General features: G+C 39.3%; 1 protein-coding gene across 1 annotated transcript in view; it reads right to left on the reverse strand.

The window, feature by feature from the left end:
• The window catches only part of NDRG3 (NDRG family member 3), a 73,335-nt gene that overhangs the window by 21,070 nt on the left and 32,315 nt on the right, over positions 1-19,950 (reverse strand). Inside the window, exons 4-8 of the mRNA XM_028118749.1 lie at positions 12,244-12,349; positions 10,849-10,969; positions 8,969-9,031; positions 7,353-7,413; positions 6,214-6,300 (exon numbers count right to left, since the gene is read on the reverse strand). Of these exons, the coding sequence (XP_027974550.1) occupies positions 6,214-6,300; positions 7,353-7,413; positions 8,969-9,031; positions 10,849-10,969; positions 12,244-12,349 (438 nt within the window). The remainder of the gene's footprint in view (positions 1-6,213; positions 6,301-7,352; positions 7,414-8,968; positions 9,032-10,848; positions 10,970-12,243; positions 12,350-19,950) is intronic.

Consider the following 19,950-nt stretch of genomic DNA (forward strand, 5'->3'; position numbering starts at 1 on the left):
AGCCATCCAAGAGACAAAATGATTTTTTTCTTTCCTCCAGTTTTTGCTATCTTCGTTTCAGGGAGTGGGAGGAAACTGCTATGTTTACCCAATGTTCTTGCGTTTTGAACATTTTTCTCATAATTTTTTCCATTTCAAAATGATGCATATCACAGTCTAATAAATGCAGCAATCTGTGCAAATCTGCAGACTGCTAGTCTATTTTCAGAAAAATTTCCAACTCAAATTATGTTGCTGATTCCCTGTAGCCTTCTTCCTTGGTTTTATGCTTAATTCCTACTGCTGGCTTGGATGAGAGGTGAAGTGCTGAACTGGGAGTGCAGATGGAGAGGAGGAGATGAGGAGACAGACATGGATATGGGCAGAGCGGGATCACATGGTCCCAGAAAGATTAAGGAAGAAAGAAGCCCAGAAATCTTCAGAGGGGTTACCAATGATCAAACCATCATAAATTAAAGATAATTAGAATTAATAACAATTCATGTTTAATACTCATAAGGTCATTCTCAAGTTTCATAACAATTTTATTAGGTTATTACACATATTTTTTTAAAGATTTTATTTATCTGACAGAATGTGAGAGGGCACAAGCAGGGGGAACTACAGAGGGAGATGGAGAAGCAGACTCCCCGCAGAGCAGGGAGCCTGATGTGGGGCTCGATCCCAGGACCCTGAGATCATGACCTGAGCTGAAGGCAGACGCTCAACTGACTGAGCCACCCAGGAGCCCCTACACATAATTTATTATACATTACTGAATGTTCAGGTAAATTTTAACACAACCACATTAGAACAAATTTTAAATAAGTCCAATTATAAGAAAGAACTTCCACAGTATCTGGCAATAGCATCATTAATATATTTCACCCAAAGCTAGAGTATGCATATTTCTCTAGAACTTAATGTGGGGAGAAATGTATAAATTTTTTAGAATCTAGTCTACTGGTAGGTGGAGTTTTATTTTTTTTAATTTTAGTGTACTTAACATACAGTATGTTATCTTAGTTTCAGGTGTATAATATAGTGGTTCAACAATTACATATATTACAAGTGCTCATCAAAGGAAGTGTACTCTTAACCCTCTTCACCTGTTTCACCCCTCCCCCCACCCACCTCCCCTCTGGTGACCATCTGTTCTCCAGTTAACAGTCTGTTTTTTGGTTTGTCTCTTTTTTTCCTGCCTTTGTTCGTTTGTTTCTGAAAATTCTAGTGGGTGGAATATTTTAATATTTTAAAGTAATTTAAAAGCAATTCATGCTTATCAGAGAAAATTAGGAAAACATAGAATATGAAAAAGAAAATAAAAATAATCTGTAATGCTACCGGCCAAAGATATACCTACTAGTAACAAATTCTTTTCCCTTTTTCCTTTTTTTTAAATATAGTGGGTAAGACCAGCATTTTTATTGATTTTTTTTAAGTTTTTTTAAAGATTTTATTTATTTATTTGAGAGAGAGCATGAGAGGGGGGAGGGTCAGAGGGAGAAGCAGACTCCCCGCTGAGCCAGGATCCTGGGTCTCCAGGATCATGACCTGAGCCGAAGGCAGTCACTTAACCAACTGAGCCACCCAGGCTCCCTGATTTTATTTTTTTTATGTAATCTCTACACCCAATGTGGGACTTCAACTCATAACCCTGAAGTGAAGAGTTGGATGTTTTATTTTATGTGGGAAACAAAGGCAAATGAAAAAATTAAATTTCCTTACTGGCCATAGCCCATTGACAAGTCCTCAAAATAGAGTGACCTTCCTCTGGGAGCTCAGCTGCCTCCATGTTGATACTCTGCTAAGGGCAAAAGGCAATCTTAGCTTACCATTATCCTGGCATCCAAAGATCCTCTAAGTTTTCTTTAACATATAAAAATTCCTTTGGAGGAACGCCTGATGTGGCTCAGTAGGTTAAGTGTCTGATTCTTGATTTTGGCTCAGGTCATGATCTCAGGTTTGTGAGATCAAGCCCCCCTGTGCTGGGTGTGGGGCTGGCTTGGGATTCTTTCCCGCCCTCTCCTTCTGCCCCTCCCCACCTCCCCCCCAAAAAAAATTCCTTTGGAAACTCCCTTTATCTCTACCCCCCAAGATACACATTAGCAATCATCCTCCAAGCTTATGGCTCACTGATCTACAACTGAAGGGTTTCATGACCAGGGTTTTACTACTAGATGGTAACGACCTTTTCCTAACAATCGCTAGCCCCCTCAAGGTCCTGGAAACCTTGCTCCTAAAATTCCTTAGAGATTTACAACTATCCCTAACCCTCTCCCAACTTGAAAGTATATAATCAGTCACCCATCCCAACCCCAGGGCAGCTCTTTTTGGCCACAGATCCTGTCCTGTGCTTCAATAAAACCACCTTTTTTCACTGAAGACATCGCCAAGAGTTATTTCTTGGCTTGTTGGATCCGAACCCCAACATTTTCTGCATCAGACTGAGCCTGCCCAAATTATTTTCCCTCTTTTCTTATGCATATCTATTTAACAAAATTGGGACATATATAGTTTTTTCTATTTTTTAAACATGAGAATTTTCTCATTTCTTTAAATAACCAAATAACAAATTTTTGGTTGCAGGGTATTCCACTCTATGGTTGTATCAAATTTTGTTGCTCTGTAGTATTGGCACCTACACTGTTTCCATCTTTTAGCCCTAAAAACAAGGCTTTAGTGAGTATTTTGGCTCTTTGACTTCCTAGCTGTGTGACCTTAAGCAAATGATTTAATTTCTCTGTGGGATAATAGTAATATTACTATATACTATTATTATTACTACTAATTAGTAATTACTAATAGTAATAGTATATAGTAATATTACTAATAGTAATAGTAATAATTTCACTAGGTTGTCCTGAGAATGAAAAGTTTGAACATACATAAAACATTTAGAAACAGTGCCTGGTACATAGCAAATGATGTGGAGGACAAAGGCAAAAGGAAAGGTAGATAAAACTCTAGCCCACTGACAGATATTTGGGACAGGTAGAGGGTGACATTCCTCCAGGAACTCCCAATTTTAATGTTAATACTTTGCTAGAGGAAAAAATCACCTTAGCTTGGCCTCGAGGATGCTTTAAGTCTTCTTTAACAAATGAAAATCCTTTTGGAAACTTCCTTCCACCCCTCCCAACTTGAACGTATATAATCAATGGCTCCTCGTAATCCTAATACAGCTATCTGTGCCCCTGGGTCCTGTCGTTGTGCTTTAATAAAATGACCTTTTTGCACCAAAAACTTTTGTTTCAAGAATTTTTTTTTTTTTTAAGATTTTATTTATTTATTCGAGAGAGAAAGAATGAGAGACAGAGAGCATGAGAGGTAGGAGGGTCGGAGGGAGAAGCAGACTCCCTGCTGAGCAGGGAGCCCGATGTGGGACTTGATCCCGGGACTCCAGGATCATGACCTGAGCCAAAGGCAGTCGCTTAACCAACTGAGCCACTCAGGCGCCCTCAAGAATTCTTTCTTGACCATTCACTCTTGGACCCCCCCAAAAAATCACATCAGCAAATACTAGACAGGTATTAGATTCTTAAAATTATTATCCTTCTATTTAAGTCTTTGTAAGTATCACTATTTATCCTTCAGGTAAGTTCCTAAATATTGAATTACTGAATCTCATGGCTGAATATCACTAAAGATTCTTGATACATATGACAAGCTGGGTAGTGGTATTTTGGAGACTATATCCAGTGGTGTATTAGAATAAACACTTATGGCAACTTAAAAATACTTAGAAGTAGGTATTTGTTTAAAAATGAGATTACTACATTAGGCATCTTTTAGCAGGTAATGAAAGCTTGGGTTATTCTCTGAAAAACTTTATAACATCACTGCTTTAATCTCAACCTCACAGTTTCAGATTAAAATAACATACAAATAACATTAGTATGTTAACACAGAAAAAGGTTTCAAAAGTAATTCCTTTTCCAATCTAAAAACAGTGAATGACTTATTTAGCACAGGTCAGTTCAATGCAAAAGTTATATAATACTATGCTTTTACCCTTATTCCCTCTTTTCACTCTGGTTGTTGCTGGGATTGTTTATATTTGTAAAGTCATTACGATGAGGGAGCAAAAGGTAAACTGAGGGCAAAGCACAAGCTAACACTCTCCAGAGGTGGGATATGTGTGACATTCCTCAAGGAACTCATGGCTGCCTTAATGTTTTGCTAGAGCCTAAAAACCACCTTATCTTGACAATAGCCAGACCTCCAGGATCCTATACTCTTTTTTAACAACTCCTTTTAGAGACTTAGGTTATCTCTACCCTCCTCAGTCCCCAAACTTAAAAGTATATCATCAATAGCTCCTCAAAGTCCCAGTGTATCTTTCTGCCCATGGGTCCTGTCCCCTTGCTATAATAAATACACCTTTTTGTACAGTAAACATCTCAAGAATTCTTTCTTGACCGTTGGGCTCTACGATCCTCCATCAGTTAGAATATACTCCTGTAGTTTCCTATCTCCTTGAACAGACTGTAGATAACATTCTATCTAAATAGTAAATTCTATGTAGATAGCAAGTATCTTCATTTTTCAGATAGCAAACATCTTCAATTCTACCCATCTTTTGGTGCAGTAGCACAAACAAGTTATTTGGGGTACAGTGAAGAGAGTGATTCATTCATTCATTTCATTGATTAAAAGAGTGAAAATGTGGGGTGCCTGGGTGGCTCCGTTGATTAAGCGTCTGCCTTCAGCTCAGGTCATGATCCCAGGGTCCTGGGATGGCGCCCCCCATCAGGCTCCCTGCTCAGCGGGGAGCCTGCTTCTCCCTCTCCCACTGCTTGCTGCTCCCCCTGCTTGTACTTTCTCTGTCAAATGAATATATAAAATCTTAAAAAAAAAAGGTGAAAATGCAAACCACAGATTGCCAGAAGATATTTACATGTACTCACCGAAGGATTTATATGCAAAATATGTAAAGAAGGTTTACAGATCAGTAAGAAGAAGACTGGCAATCCAATTAAGGAAAAAAAGGCAAAGGACCTGGATACTGAAATGGCCAGTAAGTTTCAAAAAAGGTGCTCAGACATCATGGGCCCTTACGGAAATACAAATTAAAACCAAGCATTATTTACCGATAAGTATCGTTTAAAATAAAAAAGATGGTATAATTAAAAATTAGGGGTTTTTTCCTTTTACCTTTTTTTTTTTTTAAAGTAGGCTCCATGCTGAGCTACTGAGATGGGCAATGCGAGACCAAGACCTAAGATGAGATCAAGAGTTGGACGCTCAACCGACTAAGCCACCCGGGCACCCCCAAAAATTGTTTTTTAATAACTAAAGCTATTTTGGTGATGGGTACCATATAGAAATAAACAAATTATTACAAATAAAACTGCTCCTGTTTTACAAAAATTAAAATGACTATCAAATGTTGGTGAGGATGTGGAACAGCTGGGACTTCCACACATCGCTGGTGTGTAAGCTGGCCCAACACTTTGGAACATTGTCTGTAGCTACCAAAGTGAAACATACAACTGCCCTATGACCCAGCAATTCCACTTCTAGGTACAGAGCGAAGAGAAACAAATGTGTAGGTCTACTGAGAGACGTGTAAAAGAATGTGCACAGGAACTTTATTCATAACAAGCAAATAACAAAACAACTCATTTTGTCTATTCACACCATAGAATTAAAAACATGCTGAGGAGCACCCGGGTGGCTTAGTCAGTTGAGCGTCCGACTCTTAATTTTGGCTCAAGTCATGATCTTAGGGTTGTGAGATCGAGCCCCACATTGGGCTCTGTCCTGCGCGTGGAGTCTAAGATTCTCTCTCCCCTTCTCCCTCTGCCCCCCCAAATAAATAAATAACAATAAAAAAATAAAAAGAACTACCACTACACCTAACATGAAGGTGGATCACTGACAACAATGGATGAAAGAAGCCAGATACAAAAGAATATATATTCTATCGTTCTAATTATATGAAGTTTAAGAATACAGAAAACCTATCTATGGTGACAGACATCAGAGTAACAGTTCTATCTGGGAAGGAGAGGAAGTATTAATTAAAGAAAAGGCCCAAGGGAATCCTCGGAGGTGGAAATATTCTATATATTGACTGAGTGGCAATTACATACGTAATTACATTCATCAAGCTGTATACTTAGAAGTTTTTGCCTTTAACTGGATATACTTCAATGCAAAAATAAAAATAAAAGTAGGACATTTTGAGAAGGGACCAAGATGAGCCAATGAATAACATTTGGTGCTTACTTTGGAAGCTGCCCAGTCAATCCAGCCTTTAGCACAAGGGTCAACATTAATGAGCACAAGGCCTTCCACGAGCTCTGGATGATTGAGCTGAAATAGGAGACAAAGACAACGTTTTAAAGTTCCACTCCCAGCATTCTTTTAAAAAAACTGGAGCATGGTTAATCACTCAGATTAATACCTCAGATTTGAAAGTAACACTTCAGAGAGGTGCTAGGAAGAATATTTGGAAAAATTGCTCTTTAAGACTGACTTAGCAACTGGAAAACCAGTTCCTTAAAGTGCTATCAAATGATCTTGCCTTGCAAGGATCTGGGAGGAGACGGTATTTATTTCTGCAGCAGAGGAAGGAACCTGGCTTCTCTGCAGTTTAGCTCATGGTGGGTCTTTCCTGCTGGGAAAGTACCCTTGTAAGTACGTGGCATAAGGGGCTGCTGAGGCTTAGACTAGTGAATTTCACACTCCTATGCCCTTGTCCCCAAAAGGAGCTTCTTAATATTTTTTTTCAGAAACCACTGAATGGGTGATACCACCCCACCCCAGAAAACTGTCTATCACTCAGGAGGCATCTGAAAAAATTTCTTAATTTCTAAATAGAAATCAATACAAACATTTCTATGTACACTCAAAACTCTCTAGTTTACTTTCCTTCCCTCTGATTAACTATACTCACTATAGAAAATCTGATAAATAGAAATTATAAAAATTAGGAAATAAAACCTCATATTAACTAACCACACAACATCAATCCCTGCTAATATTTTGGTATATTTCCTTCCAGTCCTTTCCTATGCCTATGACAAACTATGTGGATCTGTATTCTAACTTTTTTGTTTAACATTATAGTATACGTGAATCACATATCATTATAAGCTCTTCCTACAAAATTTTAATGGCTGCACAAAATTCCATAAGTCCTCTCTAAGAATTACCTTTTATTGATGTACTGCCCTCATTTGTGATTTTTCAGGTACTATAAATACAAAACTGGGCTTTACATATAAACCTCTATCTGCTGTTCACAGAACTTCTAGAAAAACTTAAAATAAGACACATAGTGGTACCCTGTAACTAACAGAGAAGTAGAGCTGTGACCTAGGCAGTGCCTCAAGGGTATTGAGACTAATCTTCTATGTACTTACTGCAAATCTGCTGAGGATGTAAGCTCCAGCTCCAACTCCAATCCCAATGATGCTTTTCAGACTATGAAAGGGGATATAAACAAAACAGGTAAGGTTAACTCATTTGGAGGTGACATAGCATTATGGAAAAAATACAACTGGGTTCCCAAATCTGGCTCTGATGCTTACTGGATTCTGGAACTTGGTCAAGTTTCTCTAATTTTGAACCTCAGTTCCCGATCTACAAAAGGATACAACTCCTTACTTCTAAGTTGATTTTTTTTTTAAGATTTTTATTTTATTTATTTGAGGGAGAGAGTCAGAGATAGCGACAGAGAGCATGTGTGGGGAGGAGAGGGAGAAACAGGCTCCCCGCTGAGCAGGCAGCCCAACTTGGGGCTCGACCCCAGGACCCTGAGATCATGACCTGAGCCAAAGGCAGATGTTTAACTGACTGAGCCACACAGGGGCCCCTACTTTGAAGTTGATTTTAAGGATTAAATGAAATAGGACTAAAACCTGGGAGTCATTCTAACAGTTCCCTCTCCTAACACCTCCATGTCCAACCCAACAGCAAGTCCTATAGAGTCTACCTCCAAAATATTTCCTTCCTATCTCCATCTACTTCATTGCATTCTCCTGAAGGCATCCAGTTCCCAGGCTAGCATTACCTCTTGCCTGACCGCTGTAATAGTTTAAAGGTCTCCCTGCTTTTTCTCTTATACTCCTCTCCAACCCATTCTCTCCATAGCTAGAGTGATCCTTTTTAAGAATGTAAAGTTTAGGGCGCCTGGGTGGCACAGTCAGTTAAGTGTCTGACTCTCGGTTCAGGCTCAGGTAGTAATCTCAGGGTCTTGGGATCGAGTCCTGCTTCTGGCTCCATGCTCTGCCAGGGAGTCTGCTTGTGGATTCTCTCTCCCTCTCCCTCTGCTCCCCCCAAAATAAATAAACAGATCTTTAAAAAAATAAAAAATAAACTAAAAAAGTAAACAGGCTTTACTGAAAGGCAACTTTTATACTCAGAGTGATAATTTTAAAAGACTAAATTAAAAAAAAAAGTAAAATTAATGCACATTCTTATCCAACCCATTTTTAAATTCTACACCTGAAACTAAAATAAATAAATAAGCAAATAAATAAATAAATAAAAGACGAAACTGGATATCAATTCCCTGCTTAAAACCCTTCTATATATCTATATCTTTTGAATAAAATCTTAAATTCTTACCTGATCTGTGAGACTATGTAATCTGGTCCTTGCCTGTTTCTCAAATTTCACTCTGTGCCTTCCTCCTACTTGCTCATTTGGTCTAGGACTTCTGGAAATATTATTCCTTTTGTCTGGAACCATCTTGCCCTAGCTCTCTGTCTAGGTCTCAGCCTAGATGACAACTTCTTAGAGAGGCACTGCCCAGCTAGCCTTATCTCTGTGAACCTGACCCTTCTCTAACATCACCCTCACTGACTTCTCTTATAGCACTTTAGTTGTGATTGTTTTCTTATTTGTTGTTAATTATTCCTCCAAGATGTAAGCTCCACGAGGATAGTGACTATTCCACAGTGACTATTCCGTTTGCTCACCAGCATAGTCCCTAGATCAAACAAATGGTAGAAAGTCAATAAAAGAATGAACCTACCTTAAGTGGGTAAGAACAGGAGGCAGCATTTCAGCCAACTCATCCATTGTGGGGTACTGGTACCTGAAATTCAGAAGGATATCTCCTGACTTAGAAAGCACCCACATTTCCCAGTCACAAGAATAGCTAGAAGAGTATGGGATTCTTAGATAAAAGCATTCTCTTTTACCAAAGGCTGAAAGGAGATAATGTGTGGAAATGACTGGGACAAGCTGTGCAACTCTCTACGACTTCCATGCTAGGAGAAGAATCCACGCGTCTCCATATTCTAAAGGGCAGTTTCTGGGACTAGAGGAAGCCATTTGAAAAGAAAAGGTAATATGGCTCTTTCCCAGGGTATTTCCAAATCCCTACTAATCACTTTAAATGGGATTGAGGCTCTGTAAACTTCCAGCAGTAAGTCAACTGAAGAAGTGGCTCTCAGTCTGCGGCTTATATTCAGGCAGCTAAAGGCAAGAATAAACAAAGCCTTACTGGGCCTAGCCACCTAGTCACAGATCCTGGACTACTCATCATGAGTGCTGATCTGCTTTACTCAAGCATAAAATAACACAGTTACCTTATTGCTTTTGAATCTGGTGTATGATATGAACCATTGGATCCTAAGATGGTCAAGCAAGCCCAGGAACTGATTCAGACTAGGAATCCAAGAAAAGAAGGGAGCATCCACAGAGATTACAGAAGCAGAGATGGAAAGAGATCTTTTATTTTATTATGTTATGTTAGTCAACATACGAGACGGAAAGAGATCTTAAGACAATCTCCTATATATGAGGCAGGATTTACTCTGACAGGGGAGTCAGCCTGCCTCTGCTTGAAACATTTTTTAAGCAATGGAGTGCTCTTGAGCCATTTGTGCACAAAACAGAAAAAAGGAACTGAATCTAAATCTTGGTGGCTATATGCTGGTCACTGGCCAATTTGCATCTGAGAGACAGAACAGCCTGGACATAGTCAATAACATGGCTTCTGGAGCCAGACTGCCTAAGTTAAAAATTCCAGCTCTGCTACTTATTTGTTATGTCATCTTGGCCAAATGACTTAATCATCTCTGGGCCTCAGTTTCCTCACTTGTAAAATAGGAATTAATAGTAAACCTGTCCCATAAGTCTGTGAGGGTTAAATGACTTAATAAATGTGAAGCATTTAAAGCAGTGTGAGGAATGTTATTCAAGTCCCATGTAAGTGTTAGCTCTTATTCATCTGCAATGGTCTATTTCACAACAGTCACTGGCAGAGGCAGCTCTGGAGAGGAGCCAAGGGAAAGGGGGAAAAAAACCAGCATTCCACAGCTTGTGCTTACAATGTCCAGGGAAGAGTGAGGGAGACTGTGGCTCCACCATGCAAAGCAGGTTTAGGATGAGGCCAAGAGCTCCAAGTCCACTCAAAATGCATCTCTAGCTAACAGGGCAGCTTCTCAGAATAAATGGTTACAAAATATTCAAATTCCTGTCACCAGATTGGGAGGTAAGGTTGGGGAGGTGCTCTCAGGAAGCTCAGAGGGATTGGAGTTTGGACCTAGGTAGTTGGAAGTTTCAGGGAGGGACACAGAAATGACAGATTTTAAAAAGATGATGAAGGAGACAGATAAAAGACAGTGAGAAGTGGGTGTTTCAGACACTTAAGCCTTGCAATTGCAGGGAGACAGAGTCCCGTCTATGGAGAACCATTCCTGGATATAGGAAAACATGCAGTTTTCCTCAACAGACTGTACATGTACATGAGAGTCCTCTCAGAGCAAGGAGAGAAATAGGGAGGATAGTTGGTTGATAGGTATAACCCCTAGGCTATGCTAAAATCAATGCTACTTCTCCCACTGGAGCTCAATCATTTGCTCTTCTGAATGCATGCCTTCCAGAAGATCTTGCTAGTGGCCTTACCCTGTTGGGAAAGAGGGTGCACCTTCCTGCTGGCCTGGGGCATCCACGTGACAGACAGCAAAGTGCTGAGTGATCTCTTGCATATCTTCAAAGTTAAAGAATGCATTGAAACAGGATTTATCTGTAAGAGTAAAAATACTCCTAAGTCACAGGTTCTCTGTCTCTCCCCAATTTTCAACAGACTGTACATAAAAGTCCTCTCCATTTCTCTCCAGTTTTCCTTGACTCAATTAATTCATCCTCTTTCACTCCCTTTCCCCAGCTTTTAACTCCCTTTTAATCACTGTTCCACTAAAATGAGGTGTCTGAACAATGTGATTTAAGCTGCCCTAAAGGCTGAATACCAGACATCTCAATAACCTGAAAACAACAATGAATTTTCGATTCTACACAATGTCTACAAAATGGAAACCAATTCTGGTATTGCACGAAATAATCTTGCACTCCTAATGCTATCATTTCTCATGTACCTTATTCCTCCATCTGACACAGAGATGCTGACTATATTCCAAGAACCTGGCGAGAATAAATAACCTGGGCTGCTTAGATTCACCATGTGAAGACTGTCTTTTGGCAAAATTGCTGGGGTGTAGAGAGGGGCTGCTGCTTCAATTTCTACCCTATTAGTGTAACTGCTTAAATCACTTATCATGCAAAAGAGGCTACAAAAGCTCCAGCACTAGACTGTAGCCTCAAATGTAGGCCAGCTTTGAAAGCTGGAGAAGCATGGGACAAAACACAAGTATAGACTCTTAGCCTGGGACTAGGGCCAGAATCTTATACTACCATCTAGAAAAGTCCACTTAAAATCACTGATGACAGGCCATAGCAAGAATACTTTTACTAATTCATTGAAGAGCTCACAACAAAGTTAACTCTGGATTTTCTAACTTGAAATATGAAAAATGAGTATGAAATGTGAAAAAATGAAATATGAAATATGAAAAACACCAAAGAAGCAGAGATTTAAACAAAATAAACAACCGATTTCAGTTCTACTCTTTTTTTTTTTAAAGAGACAAACTTTATTTTTTAAGTAATCTCTAATGTGAGGCTCAAACTCATGACCCCAAGATCAAGAGTTGCATGTTCTGCCGATCAGCCAGCCAGGTGCCCCTCAGTTCTGCTCTCTTAACCAGTTCATCCTTTAGCAGTTAAGACATGAGATGTAATGAGATATAATTCCAGTATCCCCCAAACATATTCTCCTGAACAGTTCCCAGACACCTTAATCCTGCCATTAACACGTGTAGCAATGAGGTGGGTCAGGGTAAGACAGAGAGGAAAAAACCTGTGCTGTTAGAATACTGGGATTTCTTCTTTTTAAAAATAAATACACAAAGATCATGTATTAAAATAAAAAGGGAAAGTATAAAATCAAAATCAAATACATACGATTGAGGCCAATGTCATGGTATGTCAGAATAACTGGTCTGTTTCCCTTTGGTAGGCCTCTGATGGTGACATGGACCACACCGTGAGTTGTTTCTATGTCATGTTCCTGTAACAAGAGAATGTATGGTCTCAGCAAAGGCAGAATGGACTTCCCAGGTGGCTTAAGTTCCATAATACCTAATTACTGCTATTTCCCACTTGCTGGGACGGGACACATCAGTGGACTGTAAGCCATACCAGAGAGATGTTATAGTATACAGAATATTCCCACTTTCTAATTCCTTCCAGATAAACAAACGAGGCAAAAAATGTACCTTCTCATCTGCAAAGTTCATCTGTTAAGTGAGAGCAGTCAGGTATCTGTTAAGAATACACTTGCAAGTGGCTATGAAAACGAGAACAGTAAGCTGGGTAAGGAGCCAGGTAAGACTTGGGGCAAGAAAAGTTAAGGAAGCAGAAGATATGAAGGAGTTGCTAGGTTTCAGAGCCTCTAAACTAAATGTCCAGCAACTGATAAATTCAGTAGACATCTATGGGTGCCTCTGCCTAACATCTCTTCCCCTCTGACAGCTGCCCTCTTGTGTCATCCACACATTACAGGAGTGGCTCTTGGCTGCCATGCTTGTAGAAGTAACTTTATGGTCATGGCTTTTTGGAGACAGGCAGGTATCTGGTCCATGCTGAGCATGCATCCTTCCCTGAGAATTTGTAATTGGGACTAAGATTTTATCCTTGGCTTGGTTTTCTCTTGAAAAGAGAAGCAAACTTGGGAGCTTTTATTTATTTTATTTTTATTTTTAATTTTTAAGTACGCTCCACATTGGGTGTGGAAGCAGCTTGAACTCACAACCCTGAGATCAAGACCTGAGTTGAGATCAAGAGTTGGATGCTTAACCAACTGAGCCACCCAGGCACTCCACTTGGGAGCTTTTAGTAGATATTTCCACTGCTCTAATTCTTGGTTCTAGCTGTCTGTGGTTTTAATTTCTGAGACATTCCTGGACTGTGTCTGGTTTAAGTTAGCTTGGGTGGGCTTGTTCCCTGCACCCCCAAAGAACCCTAATCAAGGCAATGAGTAGTTTAAGATGTAGTCAGAACAGAACTCAGGAACTAAATAAAGTTGGAACAAGATGCAATCGGAGCTGCTGGTACCAACACTAAGAGTGACTGAGTAGGAAAAAAGGGAACTGTAGAAAAGTCACTGAGATTTATTCTAGTCTTCTTCGACGTCTATGTTTCTCAAAAATAAAAAATTACCATGCCTAGCCTAGTCAATCTCTGCTGATGAAGTCCTGCCTATCTCAGAGAGTCTGATAGTAGTTAGGATAAGATTAATTCTTTCAGTAAGAATCCCAACAAAGGCAAAGGGCTTCCAATTTAATTTCCTATCTAATAATGAACCTCATCAGAACTTTGGTTTCTTCTCTGATGTGGGGCACAAAATAATCATAGGCTAATTCAATATCAGTATATTTCAAATCATAGGCCCCAGGCTGGAGCATGTAATCTCTATGAAATCAAACCATCAGTGGCTATTTCTATGATTCTCTATTTCTGCTACCTTCTATTCAAGACTATACAAAAGGCTTGGAAAGGGGATATAAGAAATGAAGGAAAGAACCAGATACTTTGAACTGGCTATGAAATAAAGTATAGTGTTTGGATGGGAGGAATATAAAGAAATAAATTCCAGTTACTGTACAAGCATTTCTCTTGTAGTACTAGCAGACTTACCAAGGAACACCCCTGCCCCTCCCACTAGCAGGTTCCTTCATTAAACAACTATTTATTGAATCCCTACTACCAGACCCTGGATTGAGGTCTGGGGATAAAACAGTGAACAGGAGAGTTGTGATCCCTGTTCTCACAGAGATCATGTTCTAGACAGGATGGCAGGCAATGAACACACAAATCAACCAATCCATAATAATACCATGTGGTAAGTGCTATGAAAGAAATAGGGAACTGTGATAGAAAATTGAGGAGAAAGACATTAACTCTATTAGTAGTCAGGAAAGTGCAAATTAAATTTAATGAGATGCCATTTCACATACGTCAGAATGGCAAAACTTTTAAAGTCAGATAACACCAAGTGTTGACCGATACACAGAGAAGTAAGAACTCTCATACACTGTTGGCAGGCATGCAAACTGGGGCAATTACTCTGGAGAATAATTCTGTAATATCTAGTAAAGTTAAGAGAGTTAAGAGGTGTCTACCCTATAGCAGTTTTACTTTTAGGTGTAAGCTAAAGATATTCTCAAACATGGTCATACACACAAAAAGATATACACAAAAGGGTACATTGCAGCCTTATTTATAATGTCAAAAAAATTGGAAATACCCTAAATATTCATCAGTTGAAAAACTGATAAATTATGACATATTCATATAATGATATACAGATTAAAATCAATGAACTAGAAGCATTAATACATAGAAAATCTTGAAAACATAATGCTAAGTAGAAATACAGAAAGGTATGTATATACCACTTAACGCAGATTATTTATTTATTTATTTTTGAAGATTTTATTTATTTATTTGACAGAGAGAGACAGCAAGAGAAGGAACTCAAGAAGGGGAATGAAAGCGGGAGAAGCAGGCTTCCTGCAAAGAGCCTGATTTGGGGGGGGCGGCACTCAATCCCAGGACCCTGGGATCATGACCTGAGCCAAAGGCAGACGCTTAAATGACTGAGCCACCCAGGCGCCCCAATGCAGATTTTTAAAAAAGCAACACTATATAATATAGATTGTATGTTTACATACATAGATTTAAAGTATAAAAACTTGGGAGAAGGAATGTACCCTAACTCTGAGATTTTGTTTCCTTTTGGGAGGTGACAGATTCAGAAAGGGAACTCAAGGAGGCTTTGATCTCTCTCATGTTTTATCACCATCCCCCCCCTTCCTCCATGTTTCACTTCTTGAGAGAGAAAAGGAATAAAGAGGGAGAAGCTGGCTTCTGCCAGATGGGTGACACTACAACAGAACCCAAGTTGAAGAGAATGTGCAACAATTTGTCAGCTTCACAATCAGGTTGCCGAAGCCTTCGTTCTGTCATATACAAACCTTCAGTAGAATTTTACTAAAATACTCCAGCTTGGCCTTAGCTCTGCTACTGAGGATGGAGGGGGAAATAGAGTTAACGCTTGGCCCTAAGGCTAGCAGGATCTCCCAAGGCCAGGTAATTTATGAAGAGAGCATGTAGAGGGGGTGGATGGGGTGGGGGGTAGTTAGCTGTCAGGGAAGTTCAGGAGAAGGGCGATATAACAAATGGGGGTTAAAAAAAACCAACACTATAAGTAGATGAGGGAACAAGGCAAAGTAACTACTCTGTCATCATCTCATAATCTGGAGAAATTCATAGTTAAAACTGGATCCCTATAAGATTTCAACCTTTTTAGGGAGATCTCAGCCCCTACCTCCCACTATAAGCCCTCAAATTGTATAACGACCAAAGTATTCATGGGCCAAGAGTCCTGGGCCCTCTTTGTCAATCTGGTTGCCCTATTTGGAGCAACACTTGTTTGTCAGTCTCATATAGTTTCTCTTCATTTTCAAAGTATGTGAATGTAAATGTTCTTAGTAGAATAAAAAATATGAAAAGAAAGGAGACACTCACCTCCACGTGGACTCGTAAATATATCCTTTGTGACTCTGTGTTTGAATAGCTGGAACAACTCTCCATCTGGAGATGAGTGTGCAGAGACCCTGGCTATGGTCAGGCTATTGCAGGGGTGATGCTGCTGCCACCTTTCTGCTTTAGTGAATGATATTTTGTTTCACAGGCTGTTTTTCCAATTACTTCACCCTTCGCCCCAGCATTCTAGAGTGTGTGACTACACAATGAGAGCCTGTGCTCAAAATCCCATGTAGTGTCTAACAACAGGCTCTAGTCACAGATCTTTCCCAGCACTCTGATTATTTACATCTCCAAGGCTACATACTTCTTGAACATGATCTCTTTATCCTCGGGCTATAAAATGACCTGAAATCATATTGGTCCCCTGTTCATCCTGGACTGCCTCTCCCTCTTAATCAAAGATGTAACTTTCAATCAGAAAGCCTTTTAAAGAGTTTAAGAGTTTATGGGGATGTGGGGGTGTGTGGGGGATGGGTTAAAAAGGTGATGGGGATTAAGTCACAGGCTCCTATAACGCTAAGTAGAAATGCAGAAAGGTAATGCACTTGTAATGAGCACCCAGTGATGTATGGAATTGCTGAATCACTTTATTGTACACCTGAAACTAATATAACACTGTGTTAACTGGAGTTAAAAACCTAAAAAAAAAAAAGAACTTAAGAGTTTAGGATATTGCCATTATTTTTTTAAAAGATTTATTTATTTGAGAGAAGGGGGGGGAGGGACAGAGGGAGAGGCACACATAGAATCTTGAGCCGACTCTGCGCTGAGCGCCCGGCCCGACTCTCCTGATCTCACTACCCTGAGATCACGACCTGAGACAAAACCAAGAGTTGGGTGTTTGAGTGACTATTTATTTTATAATAAATTTTCATCTTTTTTTCTAAGTCCTCTTCCCTCAGCTAAATGTGCTGTTACCAGAATTACACAACCTGACTTGTCTTATCTCTCTGAACTCAGTTAATTTTTTATTACTTCATGCCCTGGTCAGTCTGACATAGTTCTCTAACAACATATTTGAAAATGTTAACATTTTTGTTAGCATGAAATTTTATTCTGTTACTAATAAGCAGACTACTTGTAAGCCTTGGGTACAGTTTTTATTATACAGGAATTTTTGATATAATACCTCTACTACCTTACCTCCGTGTAGTGGTATAAGGTTCATTTGCATAATCTCATTTACTCCCATAGTAAACGAATCTGCCTCCAGGATTACTCAGCTTTCTGCCTATCAACAGATCATCTTTTCCTTTTTAAAGTTCCATGACATCTTTACCTGACTCCAGGTTCAGCTCTCTCCCTCCTACCTCTTAACCTTTCAGCCTAGTTCAGTCAACGCTCTTGCAGACTGTTTCTACTGTTAACTTTTCAAACACCCACAAATCTCGGACTTCTCACAAATCATGCTCTGAATCTGAAAGCCTCTTTTACAATGTGTCAGCACATATCTTTTCTTCCTTCAAAACCAACTCCAATATCTTCCTCACATACTCTTAGTTAACAATGAGAAGAAAAAGAGTGAATGGTTATTTAACCCACTTGCAACAGTCCAGAACTCTCTTAAGTAGGAAAGCCCAGGTAGGAGGGGGTCCAGGTCTGGCCAATTCAAACACCCTACCCTCTGGCCACAGTGAGTGGTCCAAAAATGTACACATGACCCATACTAAGCCAACAAGAATCCACCCCTGGACTTTTCCCTAGAGTTACAGGTAAAGATCTTCTCCTAAGTAATGAGGCTGCTAAACTGAAGAATGTGGGTTTGGGGAAGTTGCCAGCCATTGTGCCCGTGACATGACAGAGCTCGTCAGGGAAATAAAATCTTCTAGTGACAGGGGGAAAGGGAAATGAGAATGGGGTGCTGATAAAAAGGACCTCTGTTTTTCCTGTAAGATTCTTTTTCCCCCCAATGAGAATAAAGTCACCTGTATCCTTATAACTTACTTAAATCCACCTCCCCCTTGCCCATGCCCACAATGAAATCAAACCAAAAAAGGTGGGGCATCTCAAGGGGAGGAAATGTGAACAAAGGCCACCAGAAAGGAAAAGCACAAGGCAGAAGTGGAGTAGGCCAGCTATAATTCTAGCTTTCCTGAGGGTGAGGAGTGTATATAAACATATACATAAAGGAAGCAGTGGGGCCACATTCACATCCTTCAAGGCCAGGGAAGAACACGGAGCTGGTCAAACTTTCTAACAAGAACATAGCAGCCAACTGAATCCCAGCTCTCTCCAAACACCTCTTTTCTGTGGAAAGAACATTCAGGATACTCATTTCCCGTAATTCTTATTTTGTAACAATGCCCATTCAACAAGTGATCTGCAGGAGATTAAAGTTGTTATTAATGATTAATGCAATGCAGTGTCAATTAGATGGACGTTCCTGAGGTCTTTTTATCTGTTGTAACTTTTGCTTTTCATGACATCAGGTATGTTGCCCAGTAAATTGTAGTAGTGGTACCAGGAATAAAAACTTAAGGAACTTTTAACTTTTCAAAAGGAAAGAGTTCAAAGCTGTTTAAACCCCTTTAGAAGAGGGAGTCACATATATACATTTGAAATGCAGTACTAAATACCAATCCTCACAGTTGGGTCCTATAAATCAGTCCTCTAAACAGCTACTGCAATTAAACAGCTAGCATGAAATTACTCAGCTCTTGGCCATGCCTGGATTATTCTAGTTGCAAGAACTCCATTCTTATGAGTTTACTATATTATTAGCCTCTTCTACAAGAATGATATATCCTGGCAGACAGCAGCTTTCACTCTCCATTAATATTTATTGAGTACCCCTCTGGTAGAAGTGGAAGACAATTTGATAAGATATGCCAAGAGCCCTAAATATGCTCATTCCAAGAATCCACCTAAGGAAATATTCTGAAGTGTGGACAAAATTTATGCATGACAATGTTCAGTGAACTGAACATATTATAAGTGATCTAATTTCCAAAAATAATGAAATAGTTAAGTTATGGTATAGCCAAATGAGGAAATAATAGGCATCCATCAGAAATTTTGTTTATGAGTGTTTTAAAATGATATAGAAAAAAATGATATAGAAATGAGATTGTGTTCTAATATTATGTCAGAAAAGGGGACACAAGGGTATATCCAGCTTGACAACCATATAAACTTAAAAATCACTTTTATAAAAATTATATATATATATATATATACACACACACATAAATCTACGTAACACTAAACATTAATATAGTTGTCCCTGAATTATAGGATTATGAGTTTTTTTCCTAGTTCTTTATAATTCAATGTGTTTTCCAAATATTCAACTATGAGCATGTACTCTTTCAATAACCAGAACATAAAAGTAAAAACTGGAAATATAATAAAATATGGTTATCGCTAGGTAGGATGACAGGCAACCTGTATTTTTATACTTTTCTGAATTTTCTAAATTTGTTTCTGATGATATATAAGTGTTTTTTTTATTTTTTAAGATTTTATTTTTAAGTAATCTTTACACCCAAGGTGGGGCTTGAACTCACAACCCCAAGATCAAGAGTCACATGCTCTCCCGACTGAGCCAGGCAGGTGCCCCAAGATAAGTGTTATTTTTGAAAGCAATATATCATATATACTGCTGTAGCATCTATCTCAGCTCTAATTCTAAACCTTTAAACAGTCTCACAAGGAGAGGAGAATTAAGCAGCACTGACGTAGATAAATGGACAATAAACTTGCTGATCCACTGTTTCAACTGGCAGCAGGCTCTTTTCTCCCTTCTCATCAATCCTAAGCATGTCACCTCTAACCACCCCTTCCCACATCATCTTACATCCAAATATAACTGCCATTTGCCTCAGGGGAGCTAAATATCAATGAAGTCACTTAGGATGATCAAAGAACCAAGAGAAATGGTAAGCCATTTTTTTTTTTTTTAAGTAAGCGCTAGGCCCAACGTAGAGCTTGAACTCAAACCTTGAGATCAAGAGTCACATGCTCTACCGACTGAGCCAGCAAGTGCCCTGAGAAATGGTAAACTTCTGATTATAGTTTCAATTATGGGGGGGGGGGGCGGAAAGCATGTAGTTGACTGGT

This window comes from Eumetopias jubatus, unplaced genomic scaffold, assembly GCF_037043125.1.
Source record: "Eumetopias jubatus isolate StellerSeaLion01/CBP00866 unplaced genomic scaffold, mEumJub1_p1.0 scaffold_9, whole genome shotgun sequence".
Classification (NCBI taxonomy): domain Eukaryota; kingdom Metazoa; phylum Chordata; class Mammalia; order Carnivora; family Otariidae; genus Eumetopias; species Eumetopias jubatus.